The sequence below is a fragment of the Ischnura elegans genome, chromosome 8, assembly GCF_921293095.1.
Source record: "Ischnura elegans chromosome 8, ioIscEleg1.1, whole genome shotgun sequence".
In the NCBI taxonomy this organism is placed as follows: domain Eukaryota; kingdom Metazoa; phylum Arthropoda; class Insecta; order Odonata; family Coenagrionidae; genus Ischnura; species Ischnura elegans.
Window position 1 is genome coordinate 66297526 of NC_060253.1, and position 19708 is coordinate 66317233.

The 19708-nt window shown below is 42.3% G+C and overlaps 1 protein-coding gene across 1 annotated transcript in view; it reads right to left on the minus strand.

Moving 5' to 3' along the window:
* Window positions 1–19708, minus strand: part of LOC124163642 — a 338009-nt gene that overhangs the window by 2483 nt on the left and 315818 nt on the right. The window contains exons 6-15 of the mRNA XM_046540693.1: window positions 12581–14547; window positions 7865–9621; window positions 6148–6650; window positions 4584–4950; window positions 3732–3854; window positions 2938–3075; window positions 2271–2384; window positions 1801–1953; window positions 471–593; window positions 3–104 (exon numbers count right to left, since the gene is read on the minus strand). Coding sequence (XP_046396649.1) covers window positions 3–104; window positions 471–593; window positions 1801–1953; window positions 2271–2384; window positions 2938–3075; window positions 3732–3854; window positions 4584–4950; window positions 6148–6650; window positions 7865–9621; window positions 12581–14547 — 5347 coding nt within the window. The remainder of the gene's footprint in view (window positions 1–2; window positions 105–470; window positions 594–1800; window positions 1954–2270; window positions 2385–2937; window positions 3076–3731; window positions 3855–4583; window positions 4951–6147; window positions 6651–7864; window positions 9622–12580; window positions 14548–19708) is intronic.

Consider the following 19708-nt stretch of genomic DNA (forward strand, 5'->3'; position numbering starts at 1 on the left):
ACCTTAAATATGTAGGTATCCTTAGTTGACAATTCCTGTACCTCAAAACAGTCGTCCCAATCCATCTCTTTGCAAATGATACACCTATCCAAATACATTGGCTCCTGTGGAAGAAAATAGTTTGAATCAGTAATTATGGTAATATGTAATTAGTGGTGTCATGATGACTGAATGCTCCGGAATGTCGTTCTGGAACTGATTAGAAAAGATATGATAGTCTAATAGCACTTTTATCAGTTTTGGTGCCTCAAAATTCCTAATACATATGTGTGAATATACATTCCTAACAAAAAATTATTTTGAAATATGCAGACCTAACTTGTAATAAAAAAACACTCAAGAGTAATACATCAATTGTAAAAGAGTTAAGGAAAGTGTGTTCCAGCACTGCTAATTTTGCCTAAAGTGAAAGTGTTGAAAGGAAACTAGGTACATGTTTACATAGTTCGCATCAAAACGTATTTACTTACCCGTAATAAGGAGTATCTATTGCATTTTTCCTTCACAAGCACAAGGGCTGCCTCCTTAATTCCAGTATCTCTCGGGAACATTAGCATTGGCTCTGACAGATCTAAATTGCAGTCCTCCTTAAGCTGGAAAAAAAAATTGTATTAGAAGGTTTTTGTGTGATGGGGAGTAGAGTGTTGGGCTACTGACCCAAGGGTCCTGGGTTCAAGTCTTTGGAGAAGCCTTTCACACCCTGAACAAAATCCTCTAAGTACGAGGTGGCCCAGGAAAAGGAACTGGTCCCCTACCCTGAATGTGTGATATCCACACACCAGTGGGTTACTTTGGATTGAGTTCTACCCTCACCTGACCATACCAGCCTTCAGGTCGAATTACTGAGTGAGATAGCAGAAGGCTATAATGATTCTCTGATGGTTGCAAAAATGATCACCAACAAATGCCTGTTTGAGGCATAATTTTTCAGGTTAGGCTCCAGTGATAGGGAACCATATCGTTTTTTACTTCATTGAGCATGTCTCCTTTTTTTCCCTTGAAAACATCATTTGGCCATTCAAATCCCAAAGATTAAAAGAGATGAAAGTATGGGCTTTTGATGGAATGAATTTTAGGTATTGAGGTTACAGCAAAAGTGATGAAAAAAAAGGATGACAGAATGATGGCTTGTACTAATATTTTCAGTCCTTAAAAAGCCAAAGCTAGAGTTGTGCCTCAGTAGGCTGGAAAAAGTGATCATATTATTTTGGCTTTACTTAACCATGAACGATAGGATGGCATACGTTCGTGCATTCATGCAATTGTATGCCATAAGGAGGAATTGCTGCAGTTCTAACCTATGCAGTTACATAGCCCATTTAAAATGACCTTTGAAGTGACCTTTTATTACTTGAAAGGGATGGAAAAAAGGGACGTGATTCAGGCCAGTGGCTGACAAAAGACATAATAGTCAAAGAATGTTTTTATCAATTTTGTTGCCACAAAATTCCATATATACATTTGTAACCAAAACAAAAAATTGCAATAAAATGTAATTAATAACTTGTATTAAAAAACACACAGTAATATTTCACTTCTAAAAAACATTAAGGAAAGTGCATTCCAGCACTTCTAATTTTGCCATGACGTCACCGATTCAGGCTTAAGGTTCTGAACTCGATTTCTTTATGTATCTATTGGATATGGTGATTATAATTTTTATATCCCATTTCATTTTTGTCCAAAAAGAGTAATTCCTTTGTTTCCCAGTGGGCTTGACTTCATTGCCTGTTGAGTCAGAAAATGTTGTCTGAAATAAGATAAATGATGGGAAAAGTATAGGCTAAGAGTTATAATTACCTTTCCATGAGTTACAAGGAGAGCATTCACTGATGTGAGTTTCACAGTTTGTCCTTTCCTCCACTTGCTGTCAGTAGGCTGTGTGTAGTGTAGCTTCCCCTCAACTGGAAACCGAACTTTGTCTGGGTTCCATTCCAGCACATCTAGGGCCAGCTAGAGTTGGCATCAACAAATAGCAATTAAAGCAGTGACATATTTTTCCCTATGTTTAGTTGACTTATTTGGTACATCAAATTATCATCTAAGGGAACACAATCAGTGCCGACTTGAAGAAATATTAAATACATTCAACATGCACGTATGAATTCTTATAAAGACTAATTATAATAATTATTATTAGGTGTATCCATACATATGTTGAAAGTGTCTCAAAAAACAAAATTATATGATATCACAGTTCAGAATAAATTAAAGATGTTTTCGAGGTCTGAACACATGCAGTGTTAAAGCAAGTAGCAATAAAAATTCACCTTTTTCAGTCGAATAGTTTGCATATCCATTTCACTGTTAGATCTGCGGCCTGGAGTACCATTTATTATTGATATTCTTCTCCATAGTCGTATTGCACTCATGTCCTTTGTCTCCTGAAAGTATCGTTAAGGAAGATTGAGTCTTGAGCTTACTTATATCAAAAATACTTTGGTAGAAAATTTTTTAAGTTTTTTTTTTAAGAACAAAGCTCACAACAAAGTCTGGCTTGTAAATAAGTTTCCACTGTTCATCTTTGACATAACTACGATTTAACCTTTAGTCCCTAAATTGAAATACCCAGAGGTCGGCTTTCACTGTTAGATTTAATTTTAATTTCCCTTGTAATTGGCCCTTTAAATTAGCATCTCAGGCAGGCATGACAGACACTTAGTGGAGCCTATTCCATGTACCGATGCAAGGATGCTAGGCATTTAAAGGTTAATAAACAATGGCACGCTTTCATTTATTTTGCACTTGACGACATACGGTTTAATGGATTATTTGCAATCTCTATAGCTACAGAAGGAAATTTCCTCTTTTCCGAAACATGAACAATGAACATGAACATTAAAATAGCTTTGATGACTATGAATAAATTAAGTTATAGATTAAATAAAGTAATTGCATAACAATTAATTATTTGTCAATTTATCTGTTAACACGTACAGCATTCATGTGTTCCAGGTGAAGTTCAATTTTCCTCTGTGCCTGGCGAAGTAAATCCCTTCCCTCTGCGTGATGTGGTGTGACTTTGAATAAGCGTCCCAGTAGCAAGGGATACTTTGTCACTCTTTGGACTGGAACCTATGAAGGTAATGTGGGATTTTGATATTAGTTTACAAAATGAAATATGAACGTAAAACATAATTGAAATCCACCCAGCACAAAATGTGCTTCAATTATACCAAAAAGGTGTCCATTTAGAGTCTGCTAAGGACATGGACTTAGATAATATAAACTGGACACTCTTGAAAATTTCTCTCCTCTTCATTGTCACCTTCTTTAACAATTGTCCACTTTATTTCAGCATGGACAATCGCCCTTGTGGAGGAATATTTCATGCATAGGGAATGCAATGGGAAAATGCATATCTGTTGTCAAATATATGTACATAGTATATGTGTACATAACATCATATACGTTCAATATAACATTAAAATATTTCAAGCTTGTTGCTTGGCAAGAAAGACCTTGGGCTTAGGAATTACATTTGGAAATCTGAATTAATATATTTATTGACTTATCTGGCCCTATTTAAATACCTTTTAATCTTAGGAAAGAAATGAATTTTATACCTGCAATTTAGTTCATGAATGTGGTAGAAGTGCATACATATGTATAGCATGGACTCAGTTGCGTAGATAAAAAATATTTTATGATTCTATGGTCTTTCTAGGTGCTTGTATATAAAGTTGCGTCATGTCTCTCCTTGAATATTCTAAAGTGATTTTTGTTCTCACCATGAGGAATGAGTTGAGATTCATTCTCCTTAGAACAGCATTCTCCATCTGTGATACCCTTAGGAATACCCTGAGCAGCTCTTTCTCTTTCTCAAGATTAGAGAGCAGGAGTGAGGCAGCACCCTATGAAATAAAGATGGATATAATACATCAACATTCATAAATAAATTAACAGCCTATCTAGGTTTTGAATTCAGATTTTGGTAAGATTAGAATGATAATTGGGATTTTGTACGGTAAAAATCTGACTTTATTCAGCAATTTATTTAAGACTTTAAAATACATAATGATAATAATCAAATTAATATGATTGGCGTAGACAAGGTTTGAACTTATCCATTTTCCAAAGCTATATGTTTCACTTATCTATGTGAGTAAGAAGACAAATTCTATCTCAAGTATATATGTAGTGGCAAAGTCATTCAAAAGAGTTACAATAGTAGAATTCACAATGGCTGAGATGAAGCCCAGTGGTATAGCGAGGGGGGAAGACCAGAGGGCCTGGACCCTCCCCGAAATATAAATACAAAAATTACTTTCCTTCATAAAAGAAAATATCGATGAATCATGAATTTACAAAAGATTTCTTTGACAAATGAAGTTATTTCGATTATGAAAAGTGCAAAAATTAGTTTAAAACCCTCTACTTTAAGTGCCCTATTTTTCAAAAATTTTCCCCCTGGTTTTGGACCCCTTCCCCCCCCCCCGAATCAAATTCCTGGCTAGGTACCCTCTGATGAAGCCCCTTTATTTCAAAATTAACTCACAGATTGTAAGGACGATTACGAGTTGGAATATAATAATTGATGTGAATTTGCTGTTCTGGGATCCTTAAATGACCGATGAACTTACTTGACGTGTGCAGTATGACTGGAATGCATGCAGCATGGTTGGTGCAGCGTCTAGGAACACCTTGCCAACATTGACAGTTAGAAGATCCTCATCTCCATTTTCCACTGCTATCTCCAGTGCATCCTTAAGCCTTCCAACTAGCACTGAACTTGCTGTGGCAAGCTCTGCAGTGTTGAGGAATATCCCTGCAAGCTGCTCTGAAGAGAGAAGGCCTGCTACTCTCATTGGCCTCTCAAACTCCTCCAAGAGAATCCTGAGGTCTCGTCCATATTTGGCCTCTGTCTCCACAATCTCAGCAATGATTTCTCTTCTCTCAGATCGTCTCTTTCCACATTTACGGCATACCAATGGTGCAAACATAAGCCCCCTGGTTAAATGAGGAAAATAATGTTGCTTGAGTTCAAAGCCAAATTTAAGATCAAATCAATAAAAAGTGAAGGAATTTTAGAAAAAATGGAGGCAACTAGTAAATCAATATAGGAAATTTTTAGGGGTCAAGGGGTTTCTAAAGTCCAACAATTCTCTGGCTAAATCTGCCACCATCTTACATGTCATCACAGTACAAAAGATGATTTAACTGGCGGTGTGACATGAGATTTAACATGTCTTATTATAATCAGATGCTCTTCACCACAACATTTTTTGAAAGATGTTTATGGCATGGGTGAAACAAAGTATATTCTACTTTTACTTCATCAAAATTATTGACAACATTATGGGTAAAAGAATTGAATGACGTATTTGATTGCATATTGATTCGTGTACTTTCAGTTGGTGAAGAGTGGGTTTGAAATTAGTGTTAGAAGTGAAATAAAAGCAGTTCATTCCTTGAGGGTGAAAAAATTACCCAGCTGGCTATTCAAGTGTAAAGCAAAAGAAAGCATATTTGTCTTGTACCTGAGTACCATGTGAGTACTCAGTTATAGTGGTGGATTCAGGATAGGGACAAGGGGTTTATGTGGGGTCTGGGGATCCCAGCAGTAGTGGGGGTCTGAACAAAATAACCATTTTATATAGTGAAAATTGGATACCCAAAGGGGGGAGGGGTATAGCCCCTCATCCTACTTAGACCCTCTCTGGATCTGCCATTGGATTGATTTTAACATACCAAAAGCATTTAAAATAGGCCCTAAGTTTAGAGCTAATTTCCATTTAAACTCGCCAAAGAAAGTAAATATATTGGAAAATATTACTAAATACCTTTGTACAAAGCGGCAACCTCAAAAATTTTTGCTTTTATCTAATGTGGGTTTCGACCCAATGAGGGGGGGGGGACTATAATCCCTCTGGAGGGAGGATTATAAACCTCAAAAAAATTACGATTTTATCTAGTGTGTGTTTTGACCCAATGGGGGTCTATATAGGGGGACTGTAATCCCCCTGGAGGCCGGACCAATGTCGGTGGGCATTAGGTCCGGCAGAGGTCTGTCGTTGGAAAGGAGAGGAAAGAGGGATGAGATGGGATGCCATGACTTGAGAAAGCCTACTCACGGACCGCAACAAAAATACCATAAATCCGCCAATGCAAAGCTCCTAATTGCAGGATTCTCTTTATTTCACTCACCCGTCCGTCACTTGTGTCTCCACCGGCTGATCACAGTCCTCGCACAAGTGTCTCTCCGCACCATTGCCTCCGCTGGCACCCCCTTCGTCATCCTCATCCCCCGCGGACAGCAGTCGACCTTCCCCGCCGTCTCCCGAGCCCTCTCCCGCCTCCTCGTCCTCATCCTCTTCCTCCACCTCTAGGACCACGGGCCTTCCGGTTGTCCTGCCCGACCGTCCCACCGATCCCTCGCCGCCGCCGGACGACGAGTACGTGGACGCCGCCGAGGACGATGACGAGAGGGTGGAGGCCGACGAGGATGCGTTGGACGGTGGCGCGGAGACCCTGGACACCGCCCCCTCGACCACGACTCCGAAGGTCCCCACGCTGCTCCCCGCCGCCGCCCCCTTCGGTTGTTTCTGCTTGTGGTGCTGCTGTTGGTGCTGCCAACGGCTCCGGCTCGACTTGCTCGTCTCAGAGCCGACTCCGGAGTCGTTTCGCTCTATTTCGGCCGAACTCCGTCGCTGGAGAAAGAAAAAAAAGTACGAAAAAATTAACAGGTGCGTTCGTTCGCGGTAGATTGACTCCGCAATGGAAGTTGTTGGGTTTATAGTGCCTCGGGTGCGAACCTCACGCCGTCGACTAGTTCCGCTTTTAACTTTCGTTCAAACGTTGCCGGTCCACTTCACTCACGGGGATGGTTTATTTTCCCGGGTGAGTGGCCAGCTACTTAGTTATTCAGTCGTTGAAAGCGAATAATCCGGAATCAAGAAACTTATCCCATGGAATTAGTGGTGCGATTCAATTTCCGGTTTTTAAAGTTTTAGAGACGATCGTGGTTGGGTTTAGATTATTCTGTTCTCAAAAATAGTATGTACATAGCATGTGCTTAAAAATTATAATTACAAAGGATATCCCCAATTTCGCGATATTCTCGGGGTTGAAATCTCATTTGCAAGCTTTAAATTTAGTTCGTGTGAAATAGCAATAACCGTAAATAGGATTCTTATACGCATTATGGTCTGCAATTAAAATTCAATGAGGAAATTTAGCTATAATCATAGTGAAGTTCAGTTGACAGTCCATTGTCTCACGCTGTTTATGTATTTTTATAAAAATTACCCGAGTTCCTTCTGTTACAGCGTTAAAGCATTATTAAAACCGTTCGACTCCAGGTTTTTGCAACCCTTGTGATAATGAGAATTGCACTGAGATGTAACTGTTTCGACATAAGAGATGAAATACTGAAATTATTTTTTCTTTATGACTGATACTTGGTGCATACTTGGTGGATGGTGCATACTTTATCCTAGTAGCTGCAATAACTGACGTATAATTCAAGAACTTCGCACAATGACATTATTATTTTTTATCTCACTCTTTTGATAAAATGATACTTTCTGTTTTATATCTTCATTTATAAATCGAGCTATGTTTATCCAAAGAGTGCTTCTAAATTTATTTTTACTAGTGCATCATATCTAATTTTTATTAGAAGGAGCAAAGGGAATTTATGTTCTTCAGCCTGTGTCACCGAAATTCACACCATGCTTCATATTTCTTGTAATTTTTTAATTGGTTTCATCCTAAGCCTTCATTCAGAAAATAATAAGCATCAATTTGTCTCTCTCCGGTGTAGAGATAAAGGAGCGTAATTTATCATTTCATCGCCCGAGGCAGTCATTTGGTTTTAGATGTTCAGCTTTGCGGGGGACATTTCTTTTCTCGTTCCACTCACCTTGTCCTGAGGCGTTACGGAGTGGAGGGAGGCCAGAGGTGACGGCGTCGCCCTGCTGTCCTCACTCGAGTCGCTCAAGTGTGAAGCCCGGCATCCGACGTTCCTGAGCGACAGGGGGATGACAAGGTCCTCCTCATCATCCTCCTCTTCCTCCTCAAAGTCATCCTCGAGCAGGTCTTCCTCCAGACCAAGGGAATCGAACTCCGAGTCCAGTGGTATCCCCCGCGCCCTGGCCCCAACCAAGTAGCTCAGGATGTCGTACTTGGAGGCGCCCTCAAAGATAGATTTCTCCTCGCCCTTCTCCCCTCCGCCTATCTCCTCGTAGATGGGCTCGCTGACCGATTCGTAGTGGTCTTCCTCCTCGTCTTCTTCAACGTCCTCGTCTGCTGGGTCGTCGTCGTCGGCCGTTGAAATCTCCTGGGTCGCGGTCATTTCCGTCGCAGTAGGTGTCGCGCTCTCCTCCGACGCTTCTGGCGCGTCTTCAGTCTCCTCCCGATCGCCGTCTTCGTCCTTTTCGAATGACTCGGCGGGAAGCAGTCTTAGGTCGTCGTCCGCTAAGAGGACGGTGTCCGGAGTGATCTCTTCCTCTGGGGAGTCTTTCTCTTGGTCGCTCGCCCCCCTGGTTGCGGAGTCCTCGTCGTCCTTTCCGCACACATGGGGGACCAAGTTCCTCCGGATCGCCTCCACTGGGTCAACCAAGAGGCATTCCAGGTTGGAGACTGAGGATAAGCTTTCAGCTGGTACCGGACTCCTTTCTTGACCCAAATCCGTCCCTCGATCCTCCGTCTTCTCATCTTCGTCTCCACTGTAGGGGGTCTCGTACAGTGCTTCTTCCTCCTGCGCTACGTACACGCCACATGGCGAGGCCGTACCCCCGGCTACGCTTATAGTCAGGGTGTTGTCATCTTTCCGGTTTATGACCTGCGGCTGCTCCATCCCGATAATAATCGACGTCTTCTTGGGGACCTGCTCCACGCGCACCCGCAACTTGAGATCATCCTCTTGGATCTTTGGAGAATGTTCCTCCACGGTATCCTGGCAAGATCCGAGGGTCACGACGGTGCGGCTAACCTTTCTCGTCCTGCCCCCCTCCCTATCGCCCTCATCCGTGCCCTCGCTCTCCGATTCTTTCTGGTCCAAAGTCGGCGTAGTCTCCCTGGACACCACCGTGACGGCGATGGTGTCCTCTCTCCTGGATGGCGGAGACCACGAGAGGGGTCGGGAAGTTTTCTTGTCCGCCTCGGCAGGGGAAGTCTGCCTCTGGCGGCCGTTTTCCGAGTGCAGGCGGGCACTCCACCTCCGGCCCTCCCCGTTGATCCTCCGGATCTCGTCCGGCGTGAAGGGAAATATCTGCCGAGGCGGGGCGAGGGGTCGCGGCCGGCTCCGGGCCCGCGAATCCTCGTGGATACCCTCCTCGTCAGCCGCCTCCCTCGGGGGTGTGTTCTGCTGACCTGGGGATGTGGGGGGAGGGGGCGGCGGAGGCTCCCTTGGCCTCGGGGGCGGGCTCAGCATGCGCGCCCGGGTCTGCTGCTTTTGCGAGGCGAGGGGAGTGGAGGCAGCGAACGCCCTCCTGGCCTCAGGACGGTGTACTTTCAGTCTCAGCCGCATGGTGTCGTTGAAGAGCGTGGCGCCCGCTCTGGCTGCCCCAGAGCCGTCCGCTCCCGCCCCTCCACCGCACATGCCTTCCCGTGACCTCCCCGGATCGGGTCGCTCGTCCAGGCTGTGCCGGAGGGCATTGGTCCGGCAGAGGTCTGTCGCTGGAAAGGAGAGGAAAGAGGGATGAGATGGGATGCCATGACTTGAGAAAGCCTGCTCACGGACCGCAATAAAAACACCGTAAAAGTCCTTTATTGTGTATACGGCGCGCAGGGTGTGCGTTCGCCGAATGGCTGAACGGGGAGATAAAATTTAACTTAGTACCTCGATTTAGCAAAGCAAAGTCACTAAATCTTCCGTTTATCTCCCAGTGGACGTTATACTTATTTTGCGGCTCAGAGATATAGCCCAAAGGGAAAAGTACGAAAAATTATTGGAGATGTCGTGGTTGGTTCCGACCGTATTTACGGATAGGTGGTCCCTTTTGCATCGTTATCTACCTCCCGTTAACGTATTTGTTGGAGTCGTAGAAAACCGAGAAAGGTAAACACATTGCTTGTGCTTTTTCTGAGTTACTAAGAGTTTACGTTTGGATCCTCTTCTTCCAGTGTTGGACCCTCTTCTCCAATGCATGGTCATCGAGTGAACCATTAAAATAAATTATTACGCTTTTCAACTTAATTCTACTGATACTTGTCATTCATGTGAAAACAATGGTTAGGCGCTAGCCAAGGGTGATTTCGCGATAGTAGAAAGATAGTGACGGGCGATAAAGACAATTTTTAATGTTTTTTGCGAATGCCGTTTTACGTTTTGCGAAGTTGTAAAAAAATAATACTTTTACCTACTGGTTAATCGTTTATCTAACCTTGCTTTTTGTATGTGTTGCTGTGTTACCGACTTGAAGTTCCTCGGTTTGATGGCGGCTGATGCATTTAAAGTCGTACTCAAAGGGAATACGGTATGCTATCGTATTACCCAGAAACCAAGAATGAGTTTGAGATATATTTTTATTTAGCTTTTATAATCTAGGACAAATGAGAAATTTCATATTCGTAGGCAATCCTTTCCGTGTCATTAAATCACCTTTAGTTGCTTGTGGGAAGTTGTATTCTAATAATATTTAGCGGTTGGAATGTTACATGAGGCTGGGAATGAGGAATACATTTCTTGCTCTGTCGTATGGAAGGAAGAAGTCAAGTCAGGAACACCGTAAGGTTGGTGGTTATATCGTCTCTCATCGTAACCGTCTTAACCAGGGTGTTTCAGCAGAACCCTACCAACGCTTCTCGTGACGCAGACGTTTATTTTCACCCTGCAATTTTCCCAACGAGGGTCATCAAATTCCCTTCTGAGAAACTCACCGTGTACGATGAGGCTGCCGCTTAACTGTTGAGGCCTTTCAAAGAGATGGTGTGCTATTTTTTAAAGCGGGCCTTTTCCTGGAAATGATGTTTATCTTGTTTAAGGGTGTGTGGAGACGTATCCTAATGTTTTTTATTCCCTGTAAATTGCTTATTCTGAGTGTGAGATTTCCTATGAATAATCTTGGGAAGGTCTGTATAATAAACCCTGTTTTCATTACTTTCCTCGGCGGTCCGTTTGATGGCGACCATTGGATTTTAGTGGGAACTATTCATGGAAAACCCATACATTTTGAGAATTATGGACTTGAAATGACGTGTTAATTGCCACGGGAAAGCTATTATCTAAAAGTGTGTTTGAAAAACTGGAAGTTTTACTCAGATTTGAAGTGTTTCGTAGGACTCTTATTTTTTCGACGGTTAATATGGAAGCAATGCGAGGCAAAGGCTTTACTATTATCGCTAGTCAATTCTGAGATTGGTTTGAAGAAGCTATCTAATTAATTTTCCTATCGGCTAATTTTGTGAAGCTTACGTGTTGTTTTCTCTTTACGTTCGTATGTTTTAAGGCCCCCAGAAACCCCCTACCTGGTGGTCCATATGACAAACATTGAACTGAGGGTAGCGGTTTTATTTTTTACAGTCCATCCACTCCAAGCAGATTTGAGGACTGTTTCTTATCGGTTGTAAATAGTTTCATTACTTAAGATGTTACTCGCCCCATAATGGAGATATCGATTCCCTTTATTATTGCAGTCAGGGGCGCAGCTAAGAATTAAGGCTAGGGGGGGTTTTAGGCGCAACTAATACTTTGGGATGTGGATGTATTGCATACCCGCCAGGGTAAGCAGGAATTGTGGGGGGCCCTCCTTCAGAAAATTTTTAAGAATAATGGTTCAAAATGGTGAGATTTACGGCTTTCTGAGGGATATTTGATAAATCCTAATACTATTCTATAAGTAATACTGATCCAACTAAGTAAAATGGATTAAACTTAAACATTTCTTTGAGTTTTGGAGGGGGGGGGGGGTTTATCCCAAAAAAAACCCCTTCGCTGCGCCACTGATCGCAGTCAATTTTTCTGGATGAGGGCGAAGTGTACCGAAGGAAGGAAAAATTATTGTGGTACTACCTACCCTTTTATACCAACACGACAATGTTTAATATTGATAAATATTCCTTAAAATCAAATACAATGTGTGCTCGTTCCTACAGAAACAGGCTGGCGTAAAATATCTTTAGGATATATTACTATGCTTCGGAAAAAATAAAGAATTAAAAGTGAGTATATTATAGATTTAAAAGTAAACTCTGTTATATTCCACACGGTATTTATTAAAAGACTAAACCGATTTCGACCTCTTCAGGTCATAATCAGGAGATGACCATCTGAAATAATGACCTAGAGAGGTCGAAACCGGTTGAGTCTTTTAATAAATACTGCGTGGAATACAAAAAAGTTTACTTTTTAATCTATCATTTCAAGATTCCACTAAGTAACCTCGCAAATCATTGATTTCATACGTTAGAATAATGACAAAAATTAAAAGTTACCAATTCTATTAATTCACTAAGCATCAATTTATAACAAGAAGTATATTATTGGGGGTGAGTATGATTAATTATGAGAATTGTAAGTGAAAAGAACATTTAAGTATTTCCGTGGAAATGTTGATATGTTTCATGCTACTAATATTAATAACTTCCACCGCATCGTGCCGCATAGCATGCAAGATAATTATGAGAATTTTCTTACCGTTCAGACTTTCCTCTGGTATTTTCGCATCCAGTTTGGGTAGCGACGAAAACTTCGGAGTTGCATATCCGTTGTCGCTGCTTTCCTCATCGGTCGTTGATATCACTTCACTGACCTCGCTCTTGGGCGTGGGCGGCCGGTCTGCGGGGGAAGGCGCCGCGGCCGACGAGTCATCCTCCTGGGGAGGAACTAGGGATTTCACCAACTGAAGGAGAGAAACCACTTCATAGGCCAGTTCGGTTTTTTCCTCATTCTCTTTCGCAGATTCCTCAACTTCATTCTCCGACTTCTCGCTGGTCTCACTCGATTGAAGTTCAACCTCTTCCGTCTTTTCGACGTCGTCGGAAGCGAACCGCAGCCCCTCCTCTGGTCCGTCAACGGACGCCGCCTTTTCCGCGCCCTCACCGACCTCCTCCGGTCCTTCCTCCTCCGTCTGGAGCGTCACCACATCGTGGGTCGCCTTGAACTGCACCTGCTTCTTGCTCGTATCCTTCCTGACCCTCCTGGGCTCATCGTAATTATTGATCCTGAGCGTCAGTGAAGGCTGAGACTCGACCGATCCTAGCGACGAGGAGGAACTCTGGGATTCGAGGCCTGGGACGCTCCCGGCCGCGTTGGCCACGAAAGTGGTCTTCTTCAGGATGGACTTGATGGTGGACGGGGGCATAAGGGCCGGAGACCTTGTGGGCGGCGGCGGTGGAGGCATCGGGGGCGGAGGGGGCGGCGGGGGCGAATGCAGGGGGGGACACTGCGAGCTCTTCGCGGGAGCCCTCGACCTTCTGGGCGGCCGGGTGGGCCTGACTTCCTCACCCTCGCTCCCGTAACCCTCCGGTCCCAACCTCTTTTCGTTCACCCTCACCCCTGGACTGTTCCTCTCCCTGCCCGACTTGTTCGCCCTATTACCTCCAGGTTTGGCCGGCGCCTTGCCGCCCCTGGATACACGAGCTTTGTGCGTATCGTCCTCCAGAGCATTGTCGCTCAGGTCGTCACTCAGTTCATCCATGGACAGCGCGTCATCGGTCCCCGATGGGATGGGAGCCAACCGCTTGACTTGCGTCTTCGGCGACTCCCCTCCCTTCTTCAGGTACTTCGTCAAGAGTTCGTACGCACTGACCTCGCACTCGAGGATGGACTTGCGGCCCGCACCGCCGCCCCCGCGGCCCGCGTCCTCCTCATCGTCCTCCCACCTGGACAGGGCGTCTTCGCCGCTGTCCTCATCCTCTTCGCCCTCGGAGGGCCACTCCCTAGTACCCCCCCACGGCCGCCTTCTCCGGTTCCGCAGACCCCGGTTCGGGGAGCTGCTCTTGGACCTCATCCTCGCCGTCGTGTGTTCCGGTGGCCTGACCAACCTCGTCCTCCTCATCACGTCGTAAGGGTCGACCGCGGAACTGGCCGCCGGAGGACTGGCGACCGGCCTCTCGAAGAGAGCCCGCGGCTGGTGCACGGTGGCGGCCCCAGCGGCCGACGCGGCGAAGAGTCCCTCGAGGGTGGGGCGCTTGGGAACTTCCCCGGGGACGTGGAGGGTGCCTCCGGGAAGGACCTGGGTCCCTCTCGCGACCACCGTCCCGCCGACTTCTCGCGGGACATTTCTGGTGGGCAGCCTCACGGTGCCTCCTCCACCGCACAGCGCGCAGCCCTTGTTCCTCTGGGCGCCCTTCTTGCCCCTCCTCGTCCCCCCACTGCTCTTGCCATTCCCTGTCTTCTCCGGTCCCCCTCCACCGCAAGGGCACAGGACTCGGGGGCCGAAGGAGTTGCCCGGGGGAGCGATGTGTGATGTCCGCAGCACCTCCTCTTCGCCCAGGGTCCGAAAGGCGCCGTGGCGGCTCGGAGGCTGGTGCACGAGGAGCGGGTGAGGCCTCAGGGCCACCGATCCGTAGTTAGACCAGTGGTTGGAGAACCTCATTGGGCCGTTGGGTGCTCCCTCTTGCAGGATGGTGGCGGCCGTCGCAGGAGTGACGGAACCGTACCTTGAAATGCAAGTTGTATTGCGTTAATGATATGAGGCGTCACGAATGAGTTAACTTTGCAGCTAAGAAATTAGCGATTAGCAAAGTCATCAAGGTCAATTTTAATTTTGAGGTTCGGTTTGAGAGGAATTGCATTTAAGGGGCGGTCATTTGAACCCCCGCTGGCCGTGGCCTTGAATAATTATTATTAAGGAGTCACATATGATACGACCGCAACAACACAATATAGAGCCTTGTATAAAGTGTAAAAACCTTTATTTTGAGAAAGTGAGGTATGCAGTTGACTTTTGGGTAATGATTTTGTTTTATCAGAAATTTATCGGTTTTTGGAAAATGTTCACTTCTTACGTTACACACCTTTGAATAATTATAATAATAGGGCGTGGAATTAACATACATAGGGCATGAGGGACGGCACAATTACTATTAAGGCACTAATATCATGGTCAGTGCTTATCAGCACTTTAGTAAAAATGAAATGGAGTATTAATTTACTTAAGTTTTTCTCCGAGGTTCTTTCCGGTAAGTAGCCGTTATGGGAGATTTTCACACTTACAAACTTATGCATTTGCACGTAAATCTTAATCAAGCATTTTATTAGGCTACCTTTGCCTATATAAATCGATAACCATTTCAGATCCTCTTGAGTTCGTGATGTTTTGTGATGTTATTTTGAAACGGGATAAATTATCCTACTGGTACTTTCGTTTTCTTTATTTTTTTCATTTACTCTCCTTTAAACAAATATGGGTCACAATACTTTTGCGGTAAACTCGTAAAAAGAATAGAGAATATTATTAACGTCGATTCAGTGTCTTGGAGTATAGAACTTGAAGAATTTTAAATGCAAATTTTTGCTTACGTTATATTTATTCACCTTCATTAGAGATTTATTGATTTTTTGAAATGAATCGGATTAAATAAAAAAATCCACTTCATTGCAAAGAACTCCAATGACGGTGTATGTAACTATAACATTGCCAAAAATTTGCATTTAAAATTCTTCAAAACTCATACTTCAAGACACTGAATCAAAATTAAACATAGAGGTCAAGAGAAGGAAAAAAAACTCACTTTATAATATTATTAGTGTTAAGTATATTATTTCAACTACCTTATTTAAGATCTTACCACATTGCACAAAATATCTATAAAATGTCTAATACGTCTTTTGCTAATCATGTACGGGAGTACAATGACTTCATCTCTCCATCCAATAACAAGCATAGCAGTTACATTTTTTCTATATTCGGGTGTTTTTTGGCTAATTGCATTGATGATAATAATAATAATGTGATAAGAGTATTCGCTCAGAATAGACATATTCTAGACATCTAGTAGATATTTTAAATATCCAAGACATTGAAGGCATGCTGTAAATATCTAGTAGGTATTTTGTGCTATGCGGGTCTCAAACGTTTTTCATAGGTGATTTCCCAACGACCCCGTTTGCGTTGCCTTACGGAGGCCGGCTGGAGTATTGTCTTAGGTTGTTGGCTGACAATAGGAGTCCTCTTAAAGAATTCTGTTTTCAATGCAAGCAGGACGAGAGGATGGGCGAGCGATAGGACCAAATTATGAGGACGTGTCTCCGTTGGGAGTAGACGGGCGGACATTTGGGGAGAGAGCCTGCGAGGTGGAACTGGGGCAAAGGTGTTACACTCCAAGGGACACAATCGAGGGAAGCCCATTTCGGAGCCACTACGGCTGGCTGCGGGCAGCCGCGATGGACCTGATGAAAATAAAAGCGGCTCCTCCTCCCAAGAGAAAAATGAAAGGTCCCTAACCCAGAGGCGCTAGATTTGCATATCTAAGGAGGTTGTACCGTGAAACGATGAGGATGTCAATTTTGCGGACAATTCAAACGTTCCCTTCTAATTTTGTTCCGTCGACTATCGCTCAAAAATAGATTTTTTGCGCCTAAATTTCTACTTGAGGCTTTCGCTGCGCTGGATTGCAGTTCCCTTCATCTTTTTTAAAATTAAGCTTTTATTAAGCTAAAATTAAACTAAATTCATTTTAATATGCGCCTTTAATTCTTAAAATGAATTTATAAATATGCATGTTTTAGAAGGCTGCTATGGCGATGCTAGTCTATGATCAGTGAAAATGGAGACTTGATACAGTTTTGGCTGGTAACTGGGGTATGAAGCATCATATTATCTTTTTGAAAGTAAAACAAAAGCCCCGCATTGAAGTTATTTCTAAGTAATCAGGTAATAATGGTGTCGATAAAGTCAGAATAAGTGAAACCTGAATGAATATGATGCTACGAACTGATAGAAAAAGTACCAATTAAAATATTACACCGACTAATCAGTATGGATATGTATCTTAATAATGTTTCTAAGCCATGAACAATGTTTTATGTGAAGACATTATTTCTGAACGAAATTCACAAAAAATGGATGTTTGTGCTGGGCAGAGTCGTTCTGAATGCGAAACAGTTTTTTTCAGGGTTTATTATAGCTATTTGCTGTTCATTACGATTCTTTACCAGGGTAGGAAAAAATCCGGCCCAAATTTTGTCTTCTGTCGCCTAAGGGTATTCCCATAGCTAATTTAGCGCAGATAATACGAGACTCGTGCGCATCTATTATCATCAGACAATCCCAATTTGCTGTAATATCGTCGGCTCAGGCTAAGTTTAACTGCATATTTTTCTCCTGAGGATATGATTTTGTGTGAAAAAGACGACGGAAAAAAGAGCACAAATTTGAAAAATTGCCTTATTTACGTTTATTTTTCAGCAAAATTTAGGCTGCATAATACAAAATGCGTAAAATAATTTATTAATTGAGACATGACGAGCTTGGGCAGTTTAAATATATGATCCGATGAGGGTATGAACGATTTCCATCCAAATGAAATTCAATATGACGTACGGAATTAAAAAAAACTCAACGTATTGAAGCAAGAGCTGCCTCAAGAAGAATCAATAGTTGCGTTTGATATTTTAAGTGGCCTTGATTGTGACGGAAGCCTTGGACTTGGATTTTGAGCTTAAAATACTTGTTGTGTCTCTAACACCTCGCCTTTTACGTGAATCCGTACTGAAGTGGCCGTGATTTGGACCTGAAGTCGTCAGATTGAACGAAACCGTCGACATGGATTTTGAGCTTAAAAAGTTCGTTTAAACTTTGACACCTCGCTTTTTCCGGGAACACTATAAAATGCCAGCGATGGACAAAAATTTTGCGTGGATAGTCATGCCATATACAGGTAGATCCTTTCGTGAAGGGCACCAGATTGTTTCCTCGTGACTAAAGAGACTTTTTCCGAGGTAAAATGTCTTTGCGAAGGCGTTGCTATGCGACGAACTTTCGAAATGCCAGCACGGCAATCACTCCTCGTGTTTGGGCGAGGAGTGGAGCCCATTGGTTGGGAATTTTCGAGTTGAAATGCCGTGGGAGCATTCCTTGGAAAGAGCCTCTATACGTCCTCCCAAAGGTTTCAGTTACTATTTTGAAGAGTGAACGTTTCCATCAGCAGAGGTAATCTTTCGTCTTAAGCCGGAATCACATGATCATTGTCTTCCGCCCCTCAGAATGATAGCTCAAGCTATAGGTTTTTAAGGACCGTAAGAGTTATGGCTCGACTCATCATTTTCTGAATAACTCAGTCATTCCCATTGATTCTTTTTTTCATTATTATTTTAATGTTAATTTTATCTACGTGAGCAGGAGGTGCCAATCGTTTTAATTTAGTAACATTAATATTGAAATAAATACTTGCAATTTTCCACGATATATGTATTTATTAGTTCCATGATATAATCATGGAAATTCCAATTAGTTATTTCAATATTTATGTTACTAAATTAAAACTCGGGTTAAACTCTATTGGCAACTCCTGCACACTAAGAGAAAATTAACAACTGAGCAATAAAATAAAATAATATAAAATAAAAATAATTTTTTAATGAAAAAACCGCGTTTTAATCACGAATTAAAAGGAAAATAAAATATTTCATAAGAGCCTGACAGAGTCTCTAAATTATTTGTTTCATAAACAACGGAAAAATTAGGTGCATGTTCCACCATAAAACTGAATTTGTGAAAAAGTTATGAAGTAAGTTATGATTCTCCATCATTCTCGTTCCTTTAAATGAACGCAGCGCCTCTATCGGATTTTGGTGGCCATTTATTGGAATAATATTCATATTTAATTTTAAATACTGCTAAACAATCTAGACACAGTTAAAATCATAATAGAAGTATAAGAATATTTCATAAGAGCCATCTGGTTCTGAGTTATCCTGAAAATTTGAGCCTGATAGTTAAGCGGAAAGTGGGTTGAAATTGAGTTACAAGTTTTGACCGGGACAAGATGACAAACAACAAAGCGAAATTATAAAAGCGTTATAAAGAGTACTCGGATTACTTGAACCAATTTTTTTGTTATTATAAACCTCCAAGTTTTAATTAGTTTCCTCTTTTGGTACAACATTCTTAGTGTAAAAAGGGTGTATCAAAAATATATGTAAAATGAAGGCCTCAGGAGATAAAATAGAATCTGATGGTTTTTTGAAAGGGGTTTCTTCAAAAAAAAAAGGTTCGAAAAGGTTACTTCAGGTTTTTTTTTAGATTTCAATGTAGTTACCAGGAGCAAATTCATTAACTATACAATGGAACCCAATTACATTATTAATTTTTTAGCTGTGAAATTATCACTTTTAGTTGTTTTTTTCTTACGACATTTCTATTTTTATTAACTTTCATCCAGTGCCAGAATAGCGTTTCTTTTTTTAGATTTCAATGCAGTTACAAGGAGCAAATTCACTAAATATATAATGGAACCATAATACATTATTAATTTTTTAAGCTTTGAAATTATCACCTTTCATTATTTTTTTTCTTACGAAATTTCTATTTTTATTAACTTTCATCCAGTACCAGTACCAGTTTCTTTAAAGATTTTTTTTTATTTCAATGCAGTTCCTAGGAGAAAATTCACTTAATACATAATGGAACCATTATACATTAGTAATTTTTGAAGCTGTGAAACTATCACTTTCCATTTTTTCTCACTAAATTTCTATAGTTATTAACTTTCATTCAGTGCCAGAATAGCCTCGAAATCCATTTCCGGGCATGCGATTCATGACTCCCCTAAGATGAGTCCCATCTTGAACCCCAGCCGAGGGCCCCCAATCACCCCG